Source organism: Mytilus californianus, unplaced genomic scaffold (genome assembly GCF_021869535.1).
Source record: "Mytilus californianus isolate M0D057914Y unplaced genomic scaffold, xbMytCali1.0.p SCAF_7, whole genome shotgun sequence".
Lineage (NCBI taxonomy): Eukaryota > Metazoa > Mollusca > Bivalvia > Mytilida > Mytilidae > Mytilus > Mytilus californianus.
Window position 1 is genome coordinate 78,973,527 of NW_026262723.1, and position 20,585 is coordinate 78,994,111.

Consider the following 20,585-nt stretch of genomic DNA (forward strand, 5'->3'; position numbering starts at 1 on the left):
GGATTTATATAAACACAGATAAAAAAAACGCCGAAATGTCGGTCTTTTTCAATTTCATGTATAAATAATTAGAAATTCATTTTAATAAAGATTAAACCATACCTTAAACAAACAGTGGAGACTAAACTTTTCTTTTTTTTTTACATAGAAATTGATAACAGAAGTTATGTAAGACATCCAGGTCTCAAACATGAAGACAATGAAGGGTTATATTTCCACTTTATATGTTTATTTTTTCTTATTGAATATGACTTTTTAGGTTGCACTTTGTAAATACAGCTGTTTCACAAACCACGCCTCTTTTGGGGAGATATTTGATATTCATAGATATATTGTTCAGTTTAAGTATTGGTTCCCAGATATGATCTCTATGTTTCATCTCATAGAGAAACAACTTGGGAATATTACCAGTATAAAGACACATGGATAGTGGCCAAATTTAATTCTGATGAAGACCCAAAGTGAACGGAGGGGTAGTACAGAATTTAGTATAATTATAAACTATCATAAGTTCGAGGCATATAAATGTTTAAAATATGCCGCACAGTCCTATATTTTGACCTGTGAAAAAAATAGAAGTGCATATGAACTTTCCATTCTAGAATATGATTTTTACGACGTCTCATTGTAAAAGTGGCACAGTTTTAGACGTAAAAGGAGTTCCTATGGGAAATAGCATTGTCTATATTTCCACCTTTAATGTCATTGCACAAAGTCAAACACAATGATTTCAAAAATAATAAAAATCAAAATTCTTTTATTTGTTTAATAATAAAAAAGTTATTACATAACTAGTAAACATACTTCGTACTCTTTTACATAGTTAAAACATATTTTTTTGTTCAAAATGACAAATGGATCAGGCACAAGTTTTACAACTTAGTAACGTCTTCTCCAATACATGTAACACCTGCTTCATAAGAAATACGATATAGATAAACAAAGAAGGTGAATTTATATTTTTCGTCCTTTGTTTACAACACCACATCTAAATCAAATATTTACAATTAAAATATCAACGCGTCCTATAATTTCTACAACCATAGTATTTGTGTAGATTTACAATTGTACTTGATCACTATAATCATTTGTGTATAATATAACATCTTTATTATAACAAAATATTGCACAGTCTGAAGAATCATTAAGGTTCATGTGGACCTTTTGGCTAAAATGACTGCGTTTTCACCTTAAAATTTACTCCGAGTACAGACAAACCTGTGCATCTGAAAAAGTTTTAAAGTATAGCATGCCCTAGATAAATAAAATTCAAATGCATTGTATGTTTTAGAAAATTTAAACTTAACTGGATTTTGCAGTGCACTTTTTTTCGTCCCTGTAGAAGGTGATAAAATTAACAAACAGTTGAGTTTCACTTGATATGGTCCACTCAGGTACACGGTTTAAATCACCAATTATTGTCAGGTATCTATTGTCCACGTCAATCAATACAGTTCACTTCAATTATTACATGTGGGGAAGTTTTCACAACTTAGTTTATTTTGGCATCTTCTGGAAGAATGAAAAAAAGTGCACTGCAAAATCCTGTTAAGTTTTTAATTTTCTAAAACATAAAATATATTTGAATTTTTATTTATGTAGAGCATGCTATGCCTTAAAACTGTTCCAGATACTCAGGTTTGTCTGTACTCAGAGTAAATTTCGAGGTGAAAATGCAGCCATTTTAGCCAAAGGGTCCACATGAACCTTAACATTAGATACATTGACAACTCGTTTTTCTTCAATCACAAATTACATAAACTTAAATCATATTTACAATTAATACATTAATTCATTAAATACATGCATCATTATATAACATTTGTATTCAAATTTACATTATTGCATTCATAAGGAGATTGTGAGTGATATCGTAATTGATGTCAACGGACTAAAAAAAATGAACAGTGACTTTATTGTGATTATATACAACATAAATGAAAGGAAAACACATTAACCTTCTTTACAAACAGTAAGGAATCAAAGACGACATTGGTCCCAATTTTGTTCACATGGAAAGTGAGAAGAAACTTTAAGTCATATGATACATCATATTCAACAAAAAAATTGAAAATGTTTTATATACTTGAATGAAGTTTTATTATACAACGTGTACATGGACTTTTCTTTTAAATCCTTAATTCTATCAAAATCTTTTAAAAAATGTACTACTATGGAATCATTTACTTCCCATAATCTCATTCGCACACAGTTTTTCCGTATTTAGTGACCTTTACCATGGCATCTCTCGTTAGAAATATATTCAAACACACAGCGCAAATGCGAATGAAAAAATCGTAATGGACGATAAGATGAACAAAAGTGAAAAGAAGATACATGTAGTAACAATCGATTCAGAAAGAAAAAAAAAGATACACCAAAGCATTTAACAATAAAAAAATTAGATAAAGTATCAAGGTCAAAACAAGTAAACTTCGTCACAAAAACACGCAAGTTATATAACAGCCGAAGTTTTAGCTCAACAATCAATGAAAATAATATTGTTGGTCTATTATACGTTAAATATAAAAAAAAGTACACGAAGGACTTTTTTTTGGTATATATGCATGCCTTGGTTCAATAATGTGCTAAACATTATACTCACCAGAAACTCGACTCTATTGACTTTAATAAAGCACAAAAGCTTATGAAAAAAACAGAACCCAAGCCCCTTGATAAACAATACCCAAACCATTTAAATATGAAATATTAATAGATGAGTTACATATAAAATAAGTAAAATCAAGTGATAAGGAAATAAAATGTAATTTTATTAAATAAATCATTACAAGTGTAGGTGACAATTTCATTACGTTATCTCAAAACGATGCTGATTCAGTCAAAAACCTTTTATCCTACTTTTTAAAATCGAGATTTCTTGTTTGTATTTTTTCCTTTAACACTATTTTACATAAATGCATGATATTTAACTTAAATAGATATTTGTATGAATAGCTGCAGAAGATTCATATATATATATCCTCTCTATTGTTTATCAATCCGTACTGAGCTTCTGAATCTTTTTTATCTATCTTTTAATTCTCATTTGGTCCAAAAATTGTTTTAAATCGTTATTCTAAGTGAGATCAAAAGTTAATTTGTTATAATATGCTCAACATATATATACAATTTGATAATAAGCATCAATATCAATAATTTAATTTAAAGCCTTTTTAAAAAAACAACAAAAGGAATGTAAAACATGAATCAATATTTGTATCGGGAGTTGGTTAAAGTAAAAGTCCATTGCCATGGGAAGTATGCCCCTTATAAAAACTACAATTGCAAACAAATCATTTTACTCTATGAAACAAAAACATAAAAAAAAAATAACACTGAGAAGTTAGGACTAAATTACTTAACAAATTGAAATGTAAAAATTAACAGGAAATTATTACTTCAGGCAGACAATAGAAATAAACCTAAACTCAGTAGACATTTGTGATTATTTAAACCTAAACTCAGTAGACATTTGTGATTTTTTAAACCTGTATTTTTGGGGTCATTAAAAGTTTAATGCAGCAGCTTAATATGTTTGCATGGTATATACTTAATTATATGCAAATTATTTTGTGGAGCTAAAATATTAAATGTATCTTTATAATTCAACACATGTAGTCACTAAACAATTCAGTTTGGTAGGTGAAAAACATTTAAGATCTTCACGCATATCTATAATTTCTATTGAACATACAACCATGTAAAGATTAAAAAAACTGATCTGCTAAATACATTACTTCGCATCTTTGCCCCAGAAACAATATTTTGAAGAAAAACAAATCCTAAAAATGGATAACAACTTTATCGTCAATAGAAATTCGCATTACCTTAAATAACTGTCATACAAGCGAGAGGTTTCGTCAGCTTTAAAACCAGATTTAATCCACAATTTTCCACATAAGGACATGCCTGTACCAAGTCAGGAATATGATAGTTGTTTACCATTCGTTTGATGTATTTGAGTTTTTTATTTTGCCATTTGATAAGGGACTTTCCCTTTAAATTTTCCTAAGAGTTCGGTATTTTTACTTTTTACATCTTTTAGCTGTAAACGTTCGAGTACCTGCTTTGCCCTTAAAACATATAAAACAAAAACAAATGAAATATCATCTCGCTTCAGATTTCTTAATTCTTATATTTTAAAGCGAAATGTTGCTCTAGTAACATAAACAATTTGCGTCACTAGAAAACCAAATAAATTGGTCAAGTGATATATCATTGAAATGAGTCATGAAATCAGAGAAGTTGCGGGTTTGAATAAGAAAATAACAATGTGATACTATAGTTGTTTAAACATCAAGCGCACATATTACTATATAGAATAAGGTATGATATGGCCACTTGTACGCACATTGAATCGAAATTTAAACAGTATCATAAATCTGCCAAATAACATCCTTATTAGTCTGACAGATTTCAGTGTTATGAATTTTGTCCTACGAATTTGCATCAAGTCTTCACACTTCGTGATTTTTTACTAGTGCAAATCGTCAAAATCTGCCGAATTAGCCTCATTTTGGGTATTGTCATTATATGAGAAAAGATATCCAAACATATATTTTGAAAGTCTGTAATAATTTAACTTTTTTTGTAATTTAAGGGGCCAATTAATGGTTCGAATCATACCTCCTCCTTTTTGTGATTTTATATGGCATATTGTCAAATTAAGATTTAGGCATATTAAGGGTCTTATTTCTGAAAATGTATCGAACAGGAACGCTCAAACTAAAACAATCGAAAGCCAGGGATAGATGCGCATCTTATGCAGTAAAATTGGTACCGTTTATTTTATCATCATGTTGAAATGAGGAGAGTGATTGTTCCGCTGTCATTAAATAATTTGAAAAAATAAAAAGATGCAACAGTTCATTAAATCTGGCAGATATGCCCTATTTCTATCCAAACACTAAACAGATTATTGTTGAAACAAGTTTGTAACGAACAAAATATGGACGGATAGCAAAAACATTTTGTCTTCCCACAGATGTGGTTGAGACAAAAAAGATTATATTTCCGATAACTTTCTCACAACAATTAAATGCTTCTTACTACCTGACTGGAAAAGTGCCGTTAATATCGTTCTCGTGAATACATATATGCAATAACAAATGAAGCAATATTTCATTAATATTATTCGACACTAATGTCTTACTGAAAATTTAAAAAATGCACTTTGTATCTTAACTAGAAGACTCTCGTTAATAATATGAAACATAGCCTTCAATTTTTTATCATCACTAAAAGACAATTTAGGAGTCTCTAACTACATTATAAGTACTCCTCTTTGTGAATGCATCCTCTATTTCCAATCCAAACGCTCAAGTGTGGCATAAACTTATTTCACATATTATAATATGGATTTTATTACCATCCTTTAAACAATAGCTGTTGTTTACAAATAATTGTAATGGAATAAATTATTGCTGGCTTTTGGAGTTTACAAGTCAAGCTGCAAATTGTCTGTCAATTCAATCTGAAATACTTAATCAATCCTATCATACTTCTCATGATATGTCAAATTGACCACTTGATTCCTTCCTACACAGACTAATATTTACATATAGCAATATGCAGATGGCAATAGCAATTAAGGAAATACAAATAATTATTAATGATTTTAATTGATTCTCTCCGGAACTCTTCTTGTCTCCCTGCTTTTCTGCAAAAACAAAAAGAAAAATAAATCACTTAATCATAGTTTCAAAATTCATCAGTTTCATGTGATGAAGGTTATTCAAGAATAACATGTTACACACGATGCAAAAGCAAATTAGTATCATATGTTTTATAATTGGTATTTTTTGTTTTTATGCCCCACCTAGGGGCATTATGTTTTTCGGTCTGTGCGTCCGTTCGTCCGTCTTTCTCGCTTCAGGTTAAAGTTTTTGGTCGCTTCAGGTTAAAGTTTTTGGTCAAGGTAGTTTTTGATGAAGTTGAAGTCCAATCAACTTGAAACTTAGTATCATGTTTCCTATGATATGATCTTTCTCATTGCCACTCATGGGGCATCCGTGTATTATGGACACATTCTTGTAATAAGCTACATTTCAAATATCTTCGTTCAGTCAAGGTGTAATACCCCAAATCATAGTACGTCACATCCGGTTTCATACGAAAAAGGGTCGAAAAAATATTCCTTTGATTTTAACAGTTGTAGGAAAAGTAAAATCACAAAAATACTGAACTCCGAGGAAAATTCAAAAAGAAAAGTCCCTAATCAAATGGCAAAATCAAAAGCTCAAACACATCAAACGAATGGATAACAACTGTCATATTCCTGACTTGGTACAGGCATTTTTTTATGTAGAAAATGGTGGATTGAACCTGGTTTTATACCCTTCATTTCACTGCAAAAAAAAAAAAAGAATGTGTCCATAGTACACGGATGTCCCACTCGCACTATCATTTTCTACGTTCGGTGGACCATAAAATTGGAGTCAAAACTCTAATTTGGCATTAAAACTAGAAAGATCATATCATAGGGAACATGTGTACTAAGTTTCAAGTTGATTGGACTTCAACTTCATCAAAAATTACCTTGACCAAAAACTTTAACCTGAAGCGGGACAGACGGACGAACGGACGCACAGACCGAAAAACGTAATGCCCCTAGGTGGGGCATAAAAATCTGAGTCATTAAAATATATCTTGGGTGTTTAAAAGCACCATTTGTTTTTTATTTGCTGTTTCTATAAAATATTTTCATGTGACATGGTTATTTAAGCTTGTTAACAGGAAAAATGGGGTGAAAATGTGATTGGTTTTCTGTCGGTGATGGTAATTATCTTATATGCAATGAAATGTTATGTGAAATTTTCACTGTAGTACTGGACAGGATAAAACTTTACTCATGCCAAGTACTTCTTTATTTGAAACAAAGATAAATTCTGCACATTTTGAAAAGTTCCAATTTAACAAAGACTGATAGGGGAAATCAAGGGTGGTATTACTCCTCAACGGAAGTTATATGACGGTTCAGCCATTAGCAAATCTTCTGTACAAATGATTATTTTCCCAATAGTTGCAATTATATATGAAACTTGTTTACACCTGTAGGTTTAAATCATTAGTTGACTGCCCATTCGTACCCTTATCAATTAAAAAGGAACTCTGCCTTGCTGCGCATTGCCGGGGTTGTGGGTCATCAATTCATGTTCTCAAATCAGCTTTCATTTCTCTGAGTCGGTTTTGTACTTGATAATAATAATAATATACTAGTATTTAATTGTTTTATAACTTCATCTGTTTAAACTGCCTTCTGCATATTGAATTTTAAATTTATTTACACATAAAGAACGAAGTAAAAGGAGTATTAATGATAATAAGACAACATTCCAAAGACAAAATAAATGTGAAACAATTAAAAACAGAAAACCAACGGGCGTATTATAAACGGATAAAATGAGAAATAAGTACGCAGGACAGCAACCAACGATAACAAATGGATTACGGGCTGCTGGACTGAAACGATCACATATATAATGTAAACATGTCTTTCTCATCTCAGGATCCTGTAATTCAGTAGTTGTCTTTGGTTCATTTATGTCTTTTTTCTCGTATCAAAATTATATCGTTATAAATTAGGCCGCTACTTTTCTCATTTTATTTTTCACATTTTTCATTTCGGGGCTTTTATAGATGACTATATGGTATAAGTTGTTTTCATTGTTGAAGGCCGTACGATGACCTATAATTACTTATATCCACGTCATTTGAATTCTGGTGGATAGTTGTCGCATTGGCAATCATATTACATCTCCTTATTGTTATATTGTTAGCGCTAAATCCTTCTTCGAACATGCGACAGTCGTGTACGAGTACAACAATAGAACAAACTGTAAAAATCTGTTGAAAAGGGGCTACTAACCTGCCTCTACCATGAGGTCGTACTGTGCATGTTTTCTATCAAAAAGTGAACAATCTACGTGAAGTTCTGATGAATCTACAAAATTAGATTTAGAATATTATTTATGAACTAAGGATTGAATATGAAGCGAAATGGATTCTTAAAAAAAAGGTTATTTTATTTCCTCAACCTATTTATCATTCCTCAACCTATTTATCACATTTCATTGGAATACGATATGAACTTTGTATCATTCATTCTTACAACTAAGCATTAATAACATATGTTTACACTAATATGATCTGTTTGGTTCAACATATTTATTGTCGAAATGCGCATCTTGTGCAGTAAAATTGGTACCGTTTATGTTATTACTACCACTGGGTCAATACCTCTGCTGATGGATTTGTAGTCCCGAGGGTATCACCAGCCAAGTAGCTCATACTTCTGTACTGGCATGCAAAATACGGATATTGTGTTATGAAAACTTGCTGTTATAAAATTTTGGAAATTATCTTAAATTAAGGAATATATCTCCATCATGCAAAGCGCTGTTTAAATAAATGGTACCAATTTTACTGCACCAGATGCGCATTTCGACAATAAATGTTTCTTCAGTGATGCTCGAGGTCAAAATATTTGAAAATCCAAAGCTTATTAAAAAATGAGGAGGTTTTTATAAACCAAAAAGTATAGCCAAAGTCGGGCAAGGTATCAGAGCTTTGCATGAGGAATAATAAATAGTATATGAGAATAACTGAGAGATTGTAACATAAAATAAGTCTATAAATATTATTGTTTTGTTTAGTTAGTGTCAAGGTAGATAAATCTCGTTTGTATATTTGGAAAAAATCTGGATTGTTGACATAGAATATATGGTCAAGACATCTGCATGTATTATATTAAAACCAATTAAATGCTATTGTGTCATGTCTTTATGAAGTTAAAACAGTTTAACTATGATGTGTGACAGTACAGGATTAGCCTGGAATATTATCATTTGTCGACTTACCAGACAAAGTGCATTTGAAGGTATTCTCGCCATATGTGACCAAACAAGTATTATTATTACTGCTATTACACATGTCATAAGACGATGGAATGTCTGATTCAACTACTAGATGACAAATTCTTTTCTGAAATTATCAAATAAAACAAGAAAATATTAACGTGATAGATACTAGTACAAAAATGTTAAATTTAACTGGATAAAGGTCATTAATATGGTACTTGCAGTCATAATGGAAAAATTAACATAATTTAAATATCATCAGAATTTACAATACTTTTTTCTACTGTTGTATGCTCTTCTGTACATTTCCGTATTTTAGCGATTTCCCATATATAACCAATCCAGAGTAATGCTATTTATCAAATATGGGGATACTCATCATAATAAAACTTCTGAGTATTTGAGATTAAGCTTACCTTTCACAAAAAGAATTTTCAAGTTGCTTTCAGTAGAAATTTGTGAAGTTCTAGAACCTTTTCCTAATTTCTTTTGTGCTTTTACGTAGCCACAAAATAGAAAAATAATAAAACCGACTTGTGTTACTTACATTTATTTTTGTGCAATATTTTCCCTCCGTACCTGAAAAAAAAATTAGGTGAGAAAAATACAAGCCACTGTCTGAAGCTTCTTGATTGATCTAGTCTTAAATGAATAATATCAACGCATTATTTCAACTCTGTACCAAGAATTAATGAGTACTTTTAACAACTCATCAATGAAACATGCTTTAATTGATTTAAAACATCAAGAAAATACAAGCAAACAAACAAATCATTTGGCAAATCAAAGTTAAATTAAGAACCAATAATGAATTGTTCACAGAACAAATAAAGGTCTTTCTTCTTACCCAAATATATGATAAGATAAAATGCTTCGCTAGGCGCAGCTTGATACGACCGCAGAGGTCGAACCCTGAACAGTTGGGGCAAGTATGGACACAACATTCAAGCTTGATACAGCTCTGAATTTGGATTGTGATTAAATATTTGACACAGCATAGGTTTCTGACACAGAAAGAATGTGGTCTAAGAACTTCAATTTTTATTAATTTACCTATTATGGTCCAATGTCCAAAATCAAAATACATGGTTAGATTCAGCATATCAAAGAACCCCATATATTCAATTTTTGTTGAAATCAAACAAAGTTTAATTTTGGACCCCAACTTGGACAAACTTGAAAACTGGTCCCATAATAAAAAATCTAAACACATGTTTAGATTCAGCATATCAAAGTACCCGAAGAATTCAATTTTTGTTAAAATCAAACTAAGTTTAATTTTGGACCCTTTGGACCTTAATGTAGACAAATTTAAAAAACGGGACCCAAAATTAAAAATCTAAAAACACGGTTAGATTTGGCATATCAAAGAACCCCAATAATTCAATTTTTGATGAAATCAAACAAAGTTTAATTTTGGACCCTTTTGACCTCAATATGAACCAATTTGATAGCGGGCCCACAAATAAAAAATCTAAATACATGGTAAGATTCAGCATATCAAAGAACCCCATATATTCAATTTTTGTTGAAATCAAACAAAGTTTAATTTTGGACCCCAATTTGGACCAACTTGAAAACTGGGCCAAAAATCTAAAATCTAAATACATGTTTAGATTCAGCATATCAAAGAACCCCATATATTCAATTTTTGTTGAAATCAAACAAAGTTTAATTTTGGACCCCAACTTGGACCAACTTGAAAACTGGTCCCATAATCAAAAATCTAAACACATGTTTAGATTCAGCATATCAAAGAACCCCAAAAATTCAATTTTTGTTAAAATCAAACTAAGTTTAATTTTGGACCCTTTGGACCTTAATGTAGACCAATTTAAAAAACAGGACCCAAAATTAAAAATCTAAATACACGGTTAGATTTGGCATATCAAAGAACCCCAATAATTCAATTTTTTATGAAATCAAACAAAGTTTAATTGTGGACCCTTTTGACCTCAATATGAACCAATTTGATAGCGGGCCCACAAATAAAAAATCTAAATACATGGTAAGATTCAGCATATCAAAGAACCCCATATATTCATTTTTTGTTGAAATCAAACAAATTTTAATTTTGGACCCCAATTTGGACCAACTTGAAAACTGGGCCAAAAATCTAAAATCTAAATACATGTTTAGATTCAGCATATCAAAGAACCCCATATATTCAATTTTTGTTGAAATCAAACAAAGTTTAATTTTGGACCCCAACTTGGACCAACTTGAAAACTGGGCCCATAATCAAAAATCTAAACACATGTTTAGATTCAGCATATCAAAGAACCCTAAGAATTCAATTTTTTTTAAATCAAACTAAGTTTAATTTTGGACCCTTTGGACCTTAATGTAGACCAATTTAAAAAACGGGACCCAAAATTAAAAATCTAAATACACGGTTAGATTCGGCATATCAAAGAACCCCAATAATTCAATTTTTGATGAAATCAAACAAAGTTAAATTTTGGACCCTTTGGACCTTAATGTGGACCAATTTAAAAACGGGGCCCAAAATCCAAAAACTTAATACACGGTTAGATTCAGCATATTAAAGAACCCCATGAATTCAAGAATAAAACCCCATTGAAATTGATCAAGAAATAAGCAATTTATACGAAGTATCTTCTTTTGCACAATACTGTGCAATTGAATATTTCTTGCTATTGCGCAATACTGTACAATTGACAATTTCTTGCTATTGCGCAATATTGTGCTATTGGATATTTCTTGCTATTGCGCAATACTGTTAAATTGAAGATTTCTTGCTATTGCGCAATACTGTGCAATTGAAGATTTCTTGCTATTGTGCAATACTGTGCAATTGAAAATTTCTTGCTATTGCACAATACTTATTATATAATAATTTACACATCCTGTTTGGTGTGTATCTCCTACCATATCATTATTATTTCCTTTAAATATAAATCAGAAATAACCAACTTAAAATGGAAAATTTTAAAAGAAAAAAAAAAGGAATAAAAAGAAAAAAAAAAAAAAAAAAATCCCCCCCCCAATTTTTGAACCCCCTTATGATTCATCACCCCCAAACTCAATCCCAGCCTTCCCTTTGTGGTATGGTACCTTGCAGTACAATTTCAGAGAGATCCATACACTTGAACACAAGTTATTGTCTGGAAACTAGAAAAATGCTTATTTTTGGCCCCTTTTTGGCCCCCAATTCCTAAACATTTCGGGCAATTACCCCCAAACTCAATTCCAGCTTTCCCTTTGTGATATGGAACCTTGTAGTACAATTTCAGAAATATCCAAACACTTACACACAAGTTATTGTCATGAAACTAGAAAAATGCTTGTTTTTTGCCCCTTTTTTGGCCCCTAATTCCTAAAATTTTGAGGCAATTACCCCCAAAATCAATTACAGCCTTCCCTTTGTGATATGGAACCTTGTGGTACAATGTCAGAGAGATCCATACACTTACACACAAGTTATTGTCTGAAAGTTACAAAAATGCTTATTTTTGGCCCCTTTTTGGCCCCTAATTCCTTAACTGTTGGTACCATAACCCCCAAAATCAATCCCAACCTTCCTGTCGTGGTATTGAACCTTATGGTGAAATTTCATGGAGATCCATTCACTTAAACTAAAGTTAGAGTGCGAAAACCAATGTGTCTTCGGACGACGCCGGACGACGCCGGACGACGACGACGACGACGACGACGACGACGACGACGACGACGCCAACGTCATACCAGTATACGACCAAAAAATTTTTAATTTTTGCGGTCGTATAAAAAGGAGTAGGTCCAGAAAGACCCCTTTTTGGCCCCAAAAGATAGCAGTTTTTCAAAATTGTTAAAATGTAAACTTTTAGCTATTTATTGGAAAGTAGAATACTTCTGCTACATAAATATGGGCAGTATTTGACAATACAATGCATATATATCGGGTATTAGCATCATTAAGTCATGCTAAATTACTGAAATCTTCACAATTTTAGTATTTGGGTTAAATTTTAGACGATTTCCGTCTTAAATGGAAGTGGCCGCATTTGTGTTCATTCTTAATATTTAAATGCAAGTTGTATTTGATGATAATACATAACATATATAAAGGTTGATAGTGAACTCTGATGCGGCCACTTTCATTTTTGACAAAAACCATCTGAAAAGTGACATATTATGGCATACTTGATAGATTTTTCATATTTAAGCTTGCATCTGAGCTTCTTTAATGATAAATTCAGTTCAAATCTGTCACATAAACTAATTGAATCGACTGAAGAAGACACTTAAGTGTTTAAAAAGTGACCAAAATCTTTCATCAGATGAACCTGAAATTTGAGGCCAAAATCGACCCTTACCGGACCTACTCCTTTGGTGAAAAATAATACGTTCCGATTAAAAAAAAAAGGTCCATCGTAAGAAGATAATTTATTTCATACGGATTCCTTTTTTTTTATCTTTTATTGCATACTGATTCCTAAAAAGCAATAGACTTATGTACTCTTTACGTGAATTAATGGAGATAGTTAACAACGTCTGGTTTAAGAAAGTAATTTCCGGTTTCATTTGATAGGTTATTTCACAATTATTTCAAAAAGACATACGGTTTGTTTACTTTTTAGGATGAAATAAGTGAGATAATTTGCAACTTCAGGTTTAAAAATATCACTTCCAGTTTAACATGATACTTTACACCGATTCCAAAAAAAAAAAAAAGTAATGTTTCTAAGGGGCATTAATTACTCTTTTAAAAATAATTGATCGGCACTGATGTTCGAACTCGTTCAAGAAATTGCTAACATAAACCTATGATATAAGTTTCATAAAAATCTGGCAAGAACTGTACACGTGAGAGCGCTAACAAGACGGGACGGACGCACATGCAAAAGACCCTTTGGCTTTATTATCCACCATTATGAAGGTATAGCAAAGGTAAAATCCAAATTCAAGGTCATCGGTCATGGATCTCAAACCACACTGGAGACCATAGGTTTCGATTATGTATGGTTTAGAAGTTGCTCCAAATCATAAAGGGGTGAAGACTTTTACAAAAGTCACCTGAGCGAATGTATTAAATGTGCAACACCTAGAAACCAACAATTTGATAAAAAAAAAAATTGTCAATAACTTTTCATGTTTCTGAGGATTAGCGGTAATAAGCAAACTTCAAAATTAAAAGGTGTCCTTAACCTCAAATTCCTTTAGATGAACCAGAGACCTCAAATCAAAGGACCCTATGTCTCTATCACACTACGGTAAATGCATTTTTCTTAAATAACCCTTCTGTCACATACAGAAAGGGAAATAACTCTCATATAGAGTCTCCGGATCGCTTTAAACATGAACAGAATATCCTGAGGATATAACGAGCAAATTTAAAAAAAATCGTCGATTTCTTTTCGGTGGAGAAGGTGTATCGATAACAATATAAACATAACTTTCACAGGAAAAGTGTATGGTTACACATGGTCAACTGTAAAAGCGTATTTACTGTTCGATATTATGTGCCATATACTTCTCGATATCTTGCAAAACAAAACAAAAAAATCTCCATATCAAAAAGTGGCGGAAAAAAAATCAAAATCAAAACGGTTTCCTACAGGTAAGTGGAAAGACTTAAAAATTAAAAAAAATGTGTAAAAATATGGAATTAGAGAGTAACGATTAATAAGTAGAACCCTAACGAGATAAATCATAGGCAACGAGACATGTGCGTTGACAAACGCAGAAGCCATTAAAAAGATCATGGAAGACTATCATCGGTGCCAAATTATCTAGTGCAAGTAATTTACTGTATACCTACCACTCGAACAGTGACAATTGAGTTCCGTCGCCACAAAGCGATCAGGGCAGGTCTCACACTTTCCATTGTTTTGGCACGGGCAGTGCATTTTATCTCTGCATAAAGTGCCTGTAATTGAAATGAAATCGTTGTAAGCATAAAACATATCTTATGAATTAAATTTTATTTCATTTTCAGTTTATAACTTTAATTATACATGTAACCTTGTAGGGTAAACAATTAAAATACATTTAACTAGAACACACCCGCGGGTCCGTGACTGAATTGAAGTACCCATGCCTTTTTTTTTATAAATAAGAAGATGTGGTATGAGTGCTAATGAGACAACTCTCCACCAAAGCACAATGTATAAAAAGTAAACAACTAAAGGTCAAAGTATGGCCTTCAACACGGAACCTTGGCTCACACCGAACAGCAAGCTATAAAGGGTCCCAAAATGACTAGTGTAAAACAATTCAAACAGGAAAACCAATGGTCTTATTTATATAAAAAACGAGAAACACCTATGAACCACACCAACAAACGACAAACACTGAACAACAGGCTCCTGACTTAGAACAGGAGCATAAAAATGCAGCTTTAGCCTGGATTTTTAGTATTCGTATTGTCATATGATAAAGTCATGCTGATTATAAGGTGCACATTTTTCTCTGCTTTCAAAATCTTTCTGTTTGAACCCGTCCTGGTTTTCTTACTACAACCGGAAACTACTTGTGACATTACTATTGGTATCGGTATCGGATTTGACCCGTAAACTTGTTAATCATTAGTAATATTAATTAATTGGAAAACAAAAGGGCCTGGAATTGTGTAATTTTTACAGAGGATGACCTTGAGGTCACTCCGATGTATTGCTATCGCCTAAATTTCCATTATGCAAATTAGTTTTGGGATTTCAACCGATCTATAAAAATTATAGATCCGCGGTCATTACAAGGGAAAAAAGTGCATTTTTATACCTGCGATTCCGTTCTCCGTTCGTACGATGTTTCATCAAAAAATGGAATCATTTCAGTTGTTGATTTAGTACTGAAAATTTGACTGAATTATCTCCTTATTAAATACGGTTTTATATGTTTAATAGGTGTTTAAGAAAGAGGTCAGGTGCTCATGTTCATTCATAAAATTATCGTTCATTCATGAATTTATCGTAAAATCAAAATCACTACACAGGTCACACAGGTTGTATACGTAGTGTCAAAAGATTACCTGTATAGTATCTAAAAAATAGACAAACTTAACTGACTCCCCTCACTGTAGTGTGTGATAACATTTTGTGAGGGAATTCGATGTTTGCTATACCACTGTTCATTTCAACGCACTTTATGACGATACCACTTTAACAATATGAATGAAATTTTTTGCAGTGTTTTAAGAAATAATTTTACTTTAAAATCGCGTTTCATTTGTGAACTATTAAATGTTTTACAAGGACGAATTTTCTGTATAAAGTCAATAATTGTGTGAACTTTTGAAGCCCAAACTTTTTATAGCCTTAAATACGCTAATGAAAGATCCGAAAACTATACCCATACAGAACGACATGTTTTTGAAATTGTAGCAAAACTTTTGGTTGACAAATTTTAATTCGTTATTGCATAAATATTAACTTGAAATATCTGTCATTTTCTCCCTACCCAGTTTACCTCTATTACTCATTATGATGTGGACTTGACATTGTTATTGAATCTTATGCAATTTGATTGGATTAAGTTATTATTAGATTACCTTCAAACTGTTCATGCTTTTTCGTACGAGTATATTGATTAAAACAGAGCGTGCATGAATGTGTACAGAAAATTAAATGACCTGCAAACTGGACACTGGACCAGTCCATATTACGTTTTATCAATGAATAGATTTTTTTTTATTTCCCAAATTACAGGGCCCATAAAGGGCATAAAATCAGATACAATTGATTTACATAATTGGTAACAACAACAATAATAGCGGCATATAAATAGATATTTAGTATATAAGCATTGGTCAGAATCAGATGAACGAAACTTAAGGTATGAAAGGTAACAATTGCCACTTTTTATCTTTTCACATAATTTTCCACATACACATTAGATAAATTATTTTTGATAGCCTATTGCGGAGAAAAAAGAGAAAGTTTGCTGTATTAACGTTCTATTCCATTAAATACGCCATTTTTCGAAGATAAATGCAGAAAAACATTTATGAACGGCTACGCCAGGTAAAATTGTTGTTTATCCTAAAAAAAAATACAATTTTCAGTTTCATTAGAATATTATAATAATAATAAATCCCAAATTTATGTAGTCATTAGATAAAGTCCTTATATGTCCGATCTGCCTATTTTTGGACATCAAAAGACAATACGATCGTTTTAAGGTCAATTTCGTCTACCTCACACAATTTTGTTAGGCACTATAATGAAATGGACCTGAAATTTATTTCACATGTTTCCTGAAAATTGATAAATATCAAAGCAACATAGAGCTGTTTGTTCTAGTTCGTATAATGACAATTTAATGTCATGTTTGTTTGTGATGACCCCCCTTTTCGGGATTGCATCAGAATTATAGTTATCTCGTATCGCATGAGGATGACACATGTCAACTGAGCAATTATGTTTGGGACTTAGTTTTAAGAAATGATGTCAAAGTAACATTATGAAAATATTTTTAGTAAGCTGAAATATATATTTATTTTTTACATGTTTATGTCTTGTAAGATATTTTATTTCTGTCCCGTTTTTCAACATTTGCGTCTGGAAAGTTGAAATGTTTTAACTGAATGGTTAATTTAAATTAATTATGAAAATGGTTAAAATTAAATCAATAAAGGAAATTATTGCCCAGTTACAAACACTATCAGGGGATAATCCATAATGATTTTTTTTTTCAGTTATATGTTTCAGCACATGTATAATTAACCCCAACTTTAGCCTGGTAAACTTGTTGTCTCCTTGTAGAATATAAAACATATTTAAAATGATTTCCTGCTAAAGTCTTATATTGATATAAAGTTAAAACCGTCTTGCTTCTCAATAGTCAACACTCCTGTCCTGTCAGGTTTAATTCTTATTATATATATGGATGAAAAATAAAAGTCCACAAAACATTAACATGGCAGCAATTGCTTTTACTGCCTTTAAGGCTTTGATTTTTTTTTACAGAAGAGTGTCCACCATGCACTTGCATTACACTATAATAATAGTAGAATAGTATGATATACAAATAGATGAAAATTATATATACATGCAACCGTAATATTAATATGATATATAACAACAAACCAGTGTATTCTCTGGAACTATTATTATATTAGTATAATAGTCTAAGGTATACTGATTTGTATCACTACAATATAATAGTTATTACGGTGAGGTTGAATTTCCTGTCATTTATTCATCATCCAAGCACGAACTTGTATAAGAAAAAAAAATCTCTGTAAATTAACCTCAGTTTCAGGTATAGAGATGTGATCTGTTTCTGTGACATGTGCTTTTGACCATCCACAAGAACCTGCGGTCATCCGATGTTCAGTACTTCAGTACTTTGATTAATCATCATCATTATCGTATATTAGGTATATATACAGTTGAATTCTTTGAATCGTCGTTTTAACGTCATGCCGGCTAACAAATTGGACCTCGTTATTTTAGTAGTATAGATACTATCCTCCGATAAATTTAACTCGGACGCACTTTGTTTACGCGAAAGATTTATTAATTGATCACTAATTTTGCACGTATTCATTTTACATGTTACATATGAAAATATATAGATTCTTCAAAATCATGTACGCGCTTACGTCTAAAGTGTAAACAGTATTCTGCTTCGTAATTATATAACGTGTAAATATTGATCGTTTATCAAATAATAAAATTAACAGTACCAATGTTTCTGCACCAGATGCGCATTTCGACAATAAATGTTTCTTCAGTGATGCTCGAGGTCCAAATATTTAAAAATCCAAAGCTTATTAAAAAATAAGGAGGTTTTATTAACCAAAAAGTATAGCCAAAGTCGGGCAAGGTTTCAGAGCTTTGCATGAGGAAGATATATTCCTTAATTTAAAATAATTTCCAAAATTTTGTAACAGCAAATTTTAATAACATAAAATTCGCATTTTCATCCCAGTACCGAAGTACTCGCTAATGGGCTGGTGATACCCTCGGGTCTAACAGTCCACATGCAGAAGATTCGACCCAATGGTAGCAATAACATTAACGGTACCAATTTTTCTGCACCTGGTGCGCATTTCGACAATAAATGTTTCTTCGGTGACCACAGAAGTTATTTCATATTGAACTTTGTGTCTGATGGTCCGATGGTCTAACTTCTATCTAATTTTCTAACAAGTCTTTTTATAATATTAAACAATATCAAATATATGTTTATACGTGTAAAAATTATATATTTATCCTGATATTAATCAAGACATTTTCCAAAAATTTATCTGTACTTACATGTAACATGAATGAGCGCAAATGTTGGGATTTTTACAACCAAGAAAAGAAGACAAAGTATGGACAAAGTATGGAAAAACATATATCCAACCATCGATCTTCCTCACTTTAAAGGAAGGGAAAGAGATAGAGATTTTAGTTCACAACATATGTGTTTCGTCTACAGAAGACAATGCAACAACTATCCACCAGAGACAAAAATGTCAACGACTAGCTTTGCATGCAAAAGCCGAAGAGGAATACAAAATATATATACACAAACGATTACATAGTAATCCGATGATCTAGAGTAGTCTTTCAGTCAAAGAAAAAAAAAACAATGACTTACAGTTCTGTTTTCTATACAAGTCTTTAGTATGATGCTTGCACTGACTGTGTGTATCGCACAAGCAAAAGGGTGGTATGAACATGTCAGTAAAATTATGTGTATTTGGACAAGCAAACCAGTTCATTTTTGTGGCTGAAATATAAGTTATATGAAAGAAAATTATATATACGACATCCAGCGTTCATTATCGCGAAAAGATGACCAAACGTCATGTATATCTTACATTGTAAGTTGAAGTTTACTATTAAAAAACAGTAATCAACTCAATAATATTATAATCTTGTTTCATTAAAAAATTAAGCACATAACATATAAAAGAGGTGACAGAAATTTTCCGATCTTTCAAACTATAATTAAACTGATTTGTTACAAATTAACAAAGAGAAAAAAACTATCACTCATGAAGAAGAATACAAATTAAAATTCAAATCTAGATCTAAATCCGCAAAAACACGTCTCGATGCTGACACATCGTATCGCCCAATTCGTCATGGCGATCGTTTAACTTGTATAGTGTCGATCATCCTCATGAAAACTGCTGGTAAAGATTTTGTGTTAAGAGCAAGCATTTTGTGCAAATCCGTATAATGTGTGAATACAAGCGTGTAACTTCTTGGTGCAGGTATGTAAATGCCGAATTCTGGAGCTCGGTATTTATTACTATTGAGGAACAAGGATTGAAAATGTTAAAGAGGGGACTGACATTTGCCGTGTTAGATTCTAGTTTGAAGTTGTACACCTGTTTTGATTTCATGAAAAAGAGCTAGTATACGAAGTCGAGCTTCCCATTTAAGTATTTTCCTTAACTTTCATATACAAGATGACCTGGATAGAATACCTTATAAAGGTGGGTAATAATACACAAAATAATCATTTGAGTTCAAGAATGTGTTGCGGTTGACTTCAGTATACATCAGTACTGTATAGTCGTGAATTTTGTGATCCCGAGTAAGAGAGTTAACATGTTAATGCAGTTGCCTACACGCGTCCCTATTTAGGTGTACAGTAATGTAGAAATGTGAATGCAAAAATATTACCTCCAACAACTTTCTGAGGTTTACACAAGTGGTCAATGTCATCTGGAACTAAAAAGAAATTAATAGTATAACTAATAATATAAAAATAAGGAGATGTGATACATTTGCAAATGAGGAAAATAGGTAGGTGTTCATCCATATAACTTTTAATGTTTAG

General features: G+C 31.7%; 1 protein-coding gene across 7 annotated transcripts in view; it reads right to left on the reverse strand.

The window, feature by feature from the left end:
• LOC127708950 (uncharacterized) overlaps positions 1–20,585 on the reverse strand; it is a 172,971-nt gene that overhangs the window by 109,186 nt on the left and 43,200 nt on the right. For 5 of the 7 annotated variants that reach the window (XM_052214160.1, XM_052214165.1, XM_052214163.1 and 2 more), the window contains exons 5-11: positions 20,429–20,476; positions 19,392–19,523; positions 14,623–14,730; positions 9,406–9,437; positions 8,859–8,982; positions 7,868–7,942; positions 741–5,659 (exon numbers count right to left, since the gene is read on the reverse strand). The exons of the other annotated variants lie outside the window; for them this stretch is intronic. In XM_052214160.1, the coding sequence (XP_052070120.1) occupies positions 5,505–5,659; positions 7,868–7,942; positions 8,859–8,982; positions 9,406–9,437; positions 14,623–14,730; positions 19,392–19,523; positions 20,429–20,476 (674 nt within the window). In that variant the 3' untranslated portion in view covers positions 741–5,504. Of the gene's footprint in view, positions 1–740; positions 5,660–7,867; positions 7,943–8,858; positions 8,983–9,405; positions 9,438–14,622; positions 14,731–19,391; positions 19,524–20,428; positions 20,477–20,585 lie in introns of those variants that run through there. 7 annotated transcript variants of the gene reach the window in all.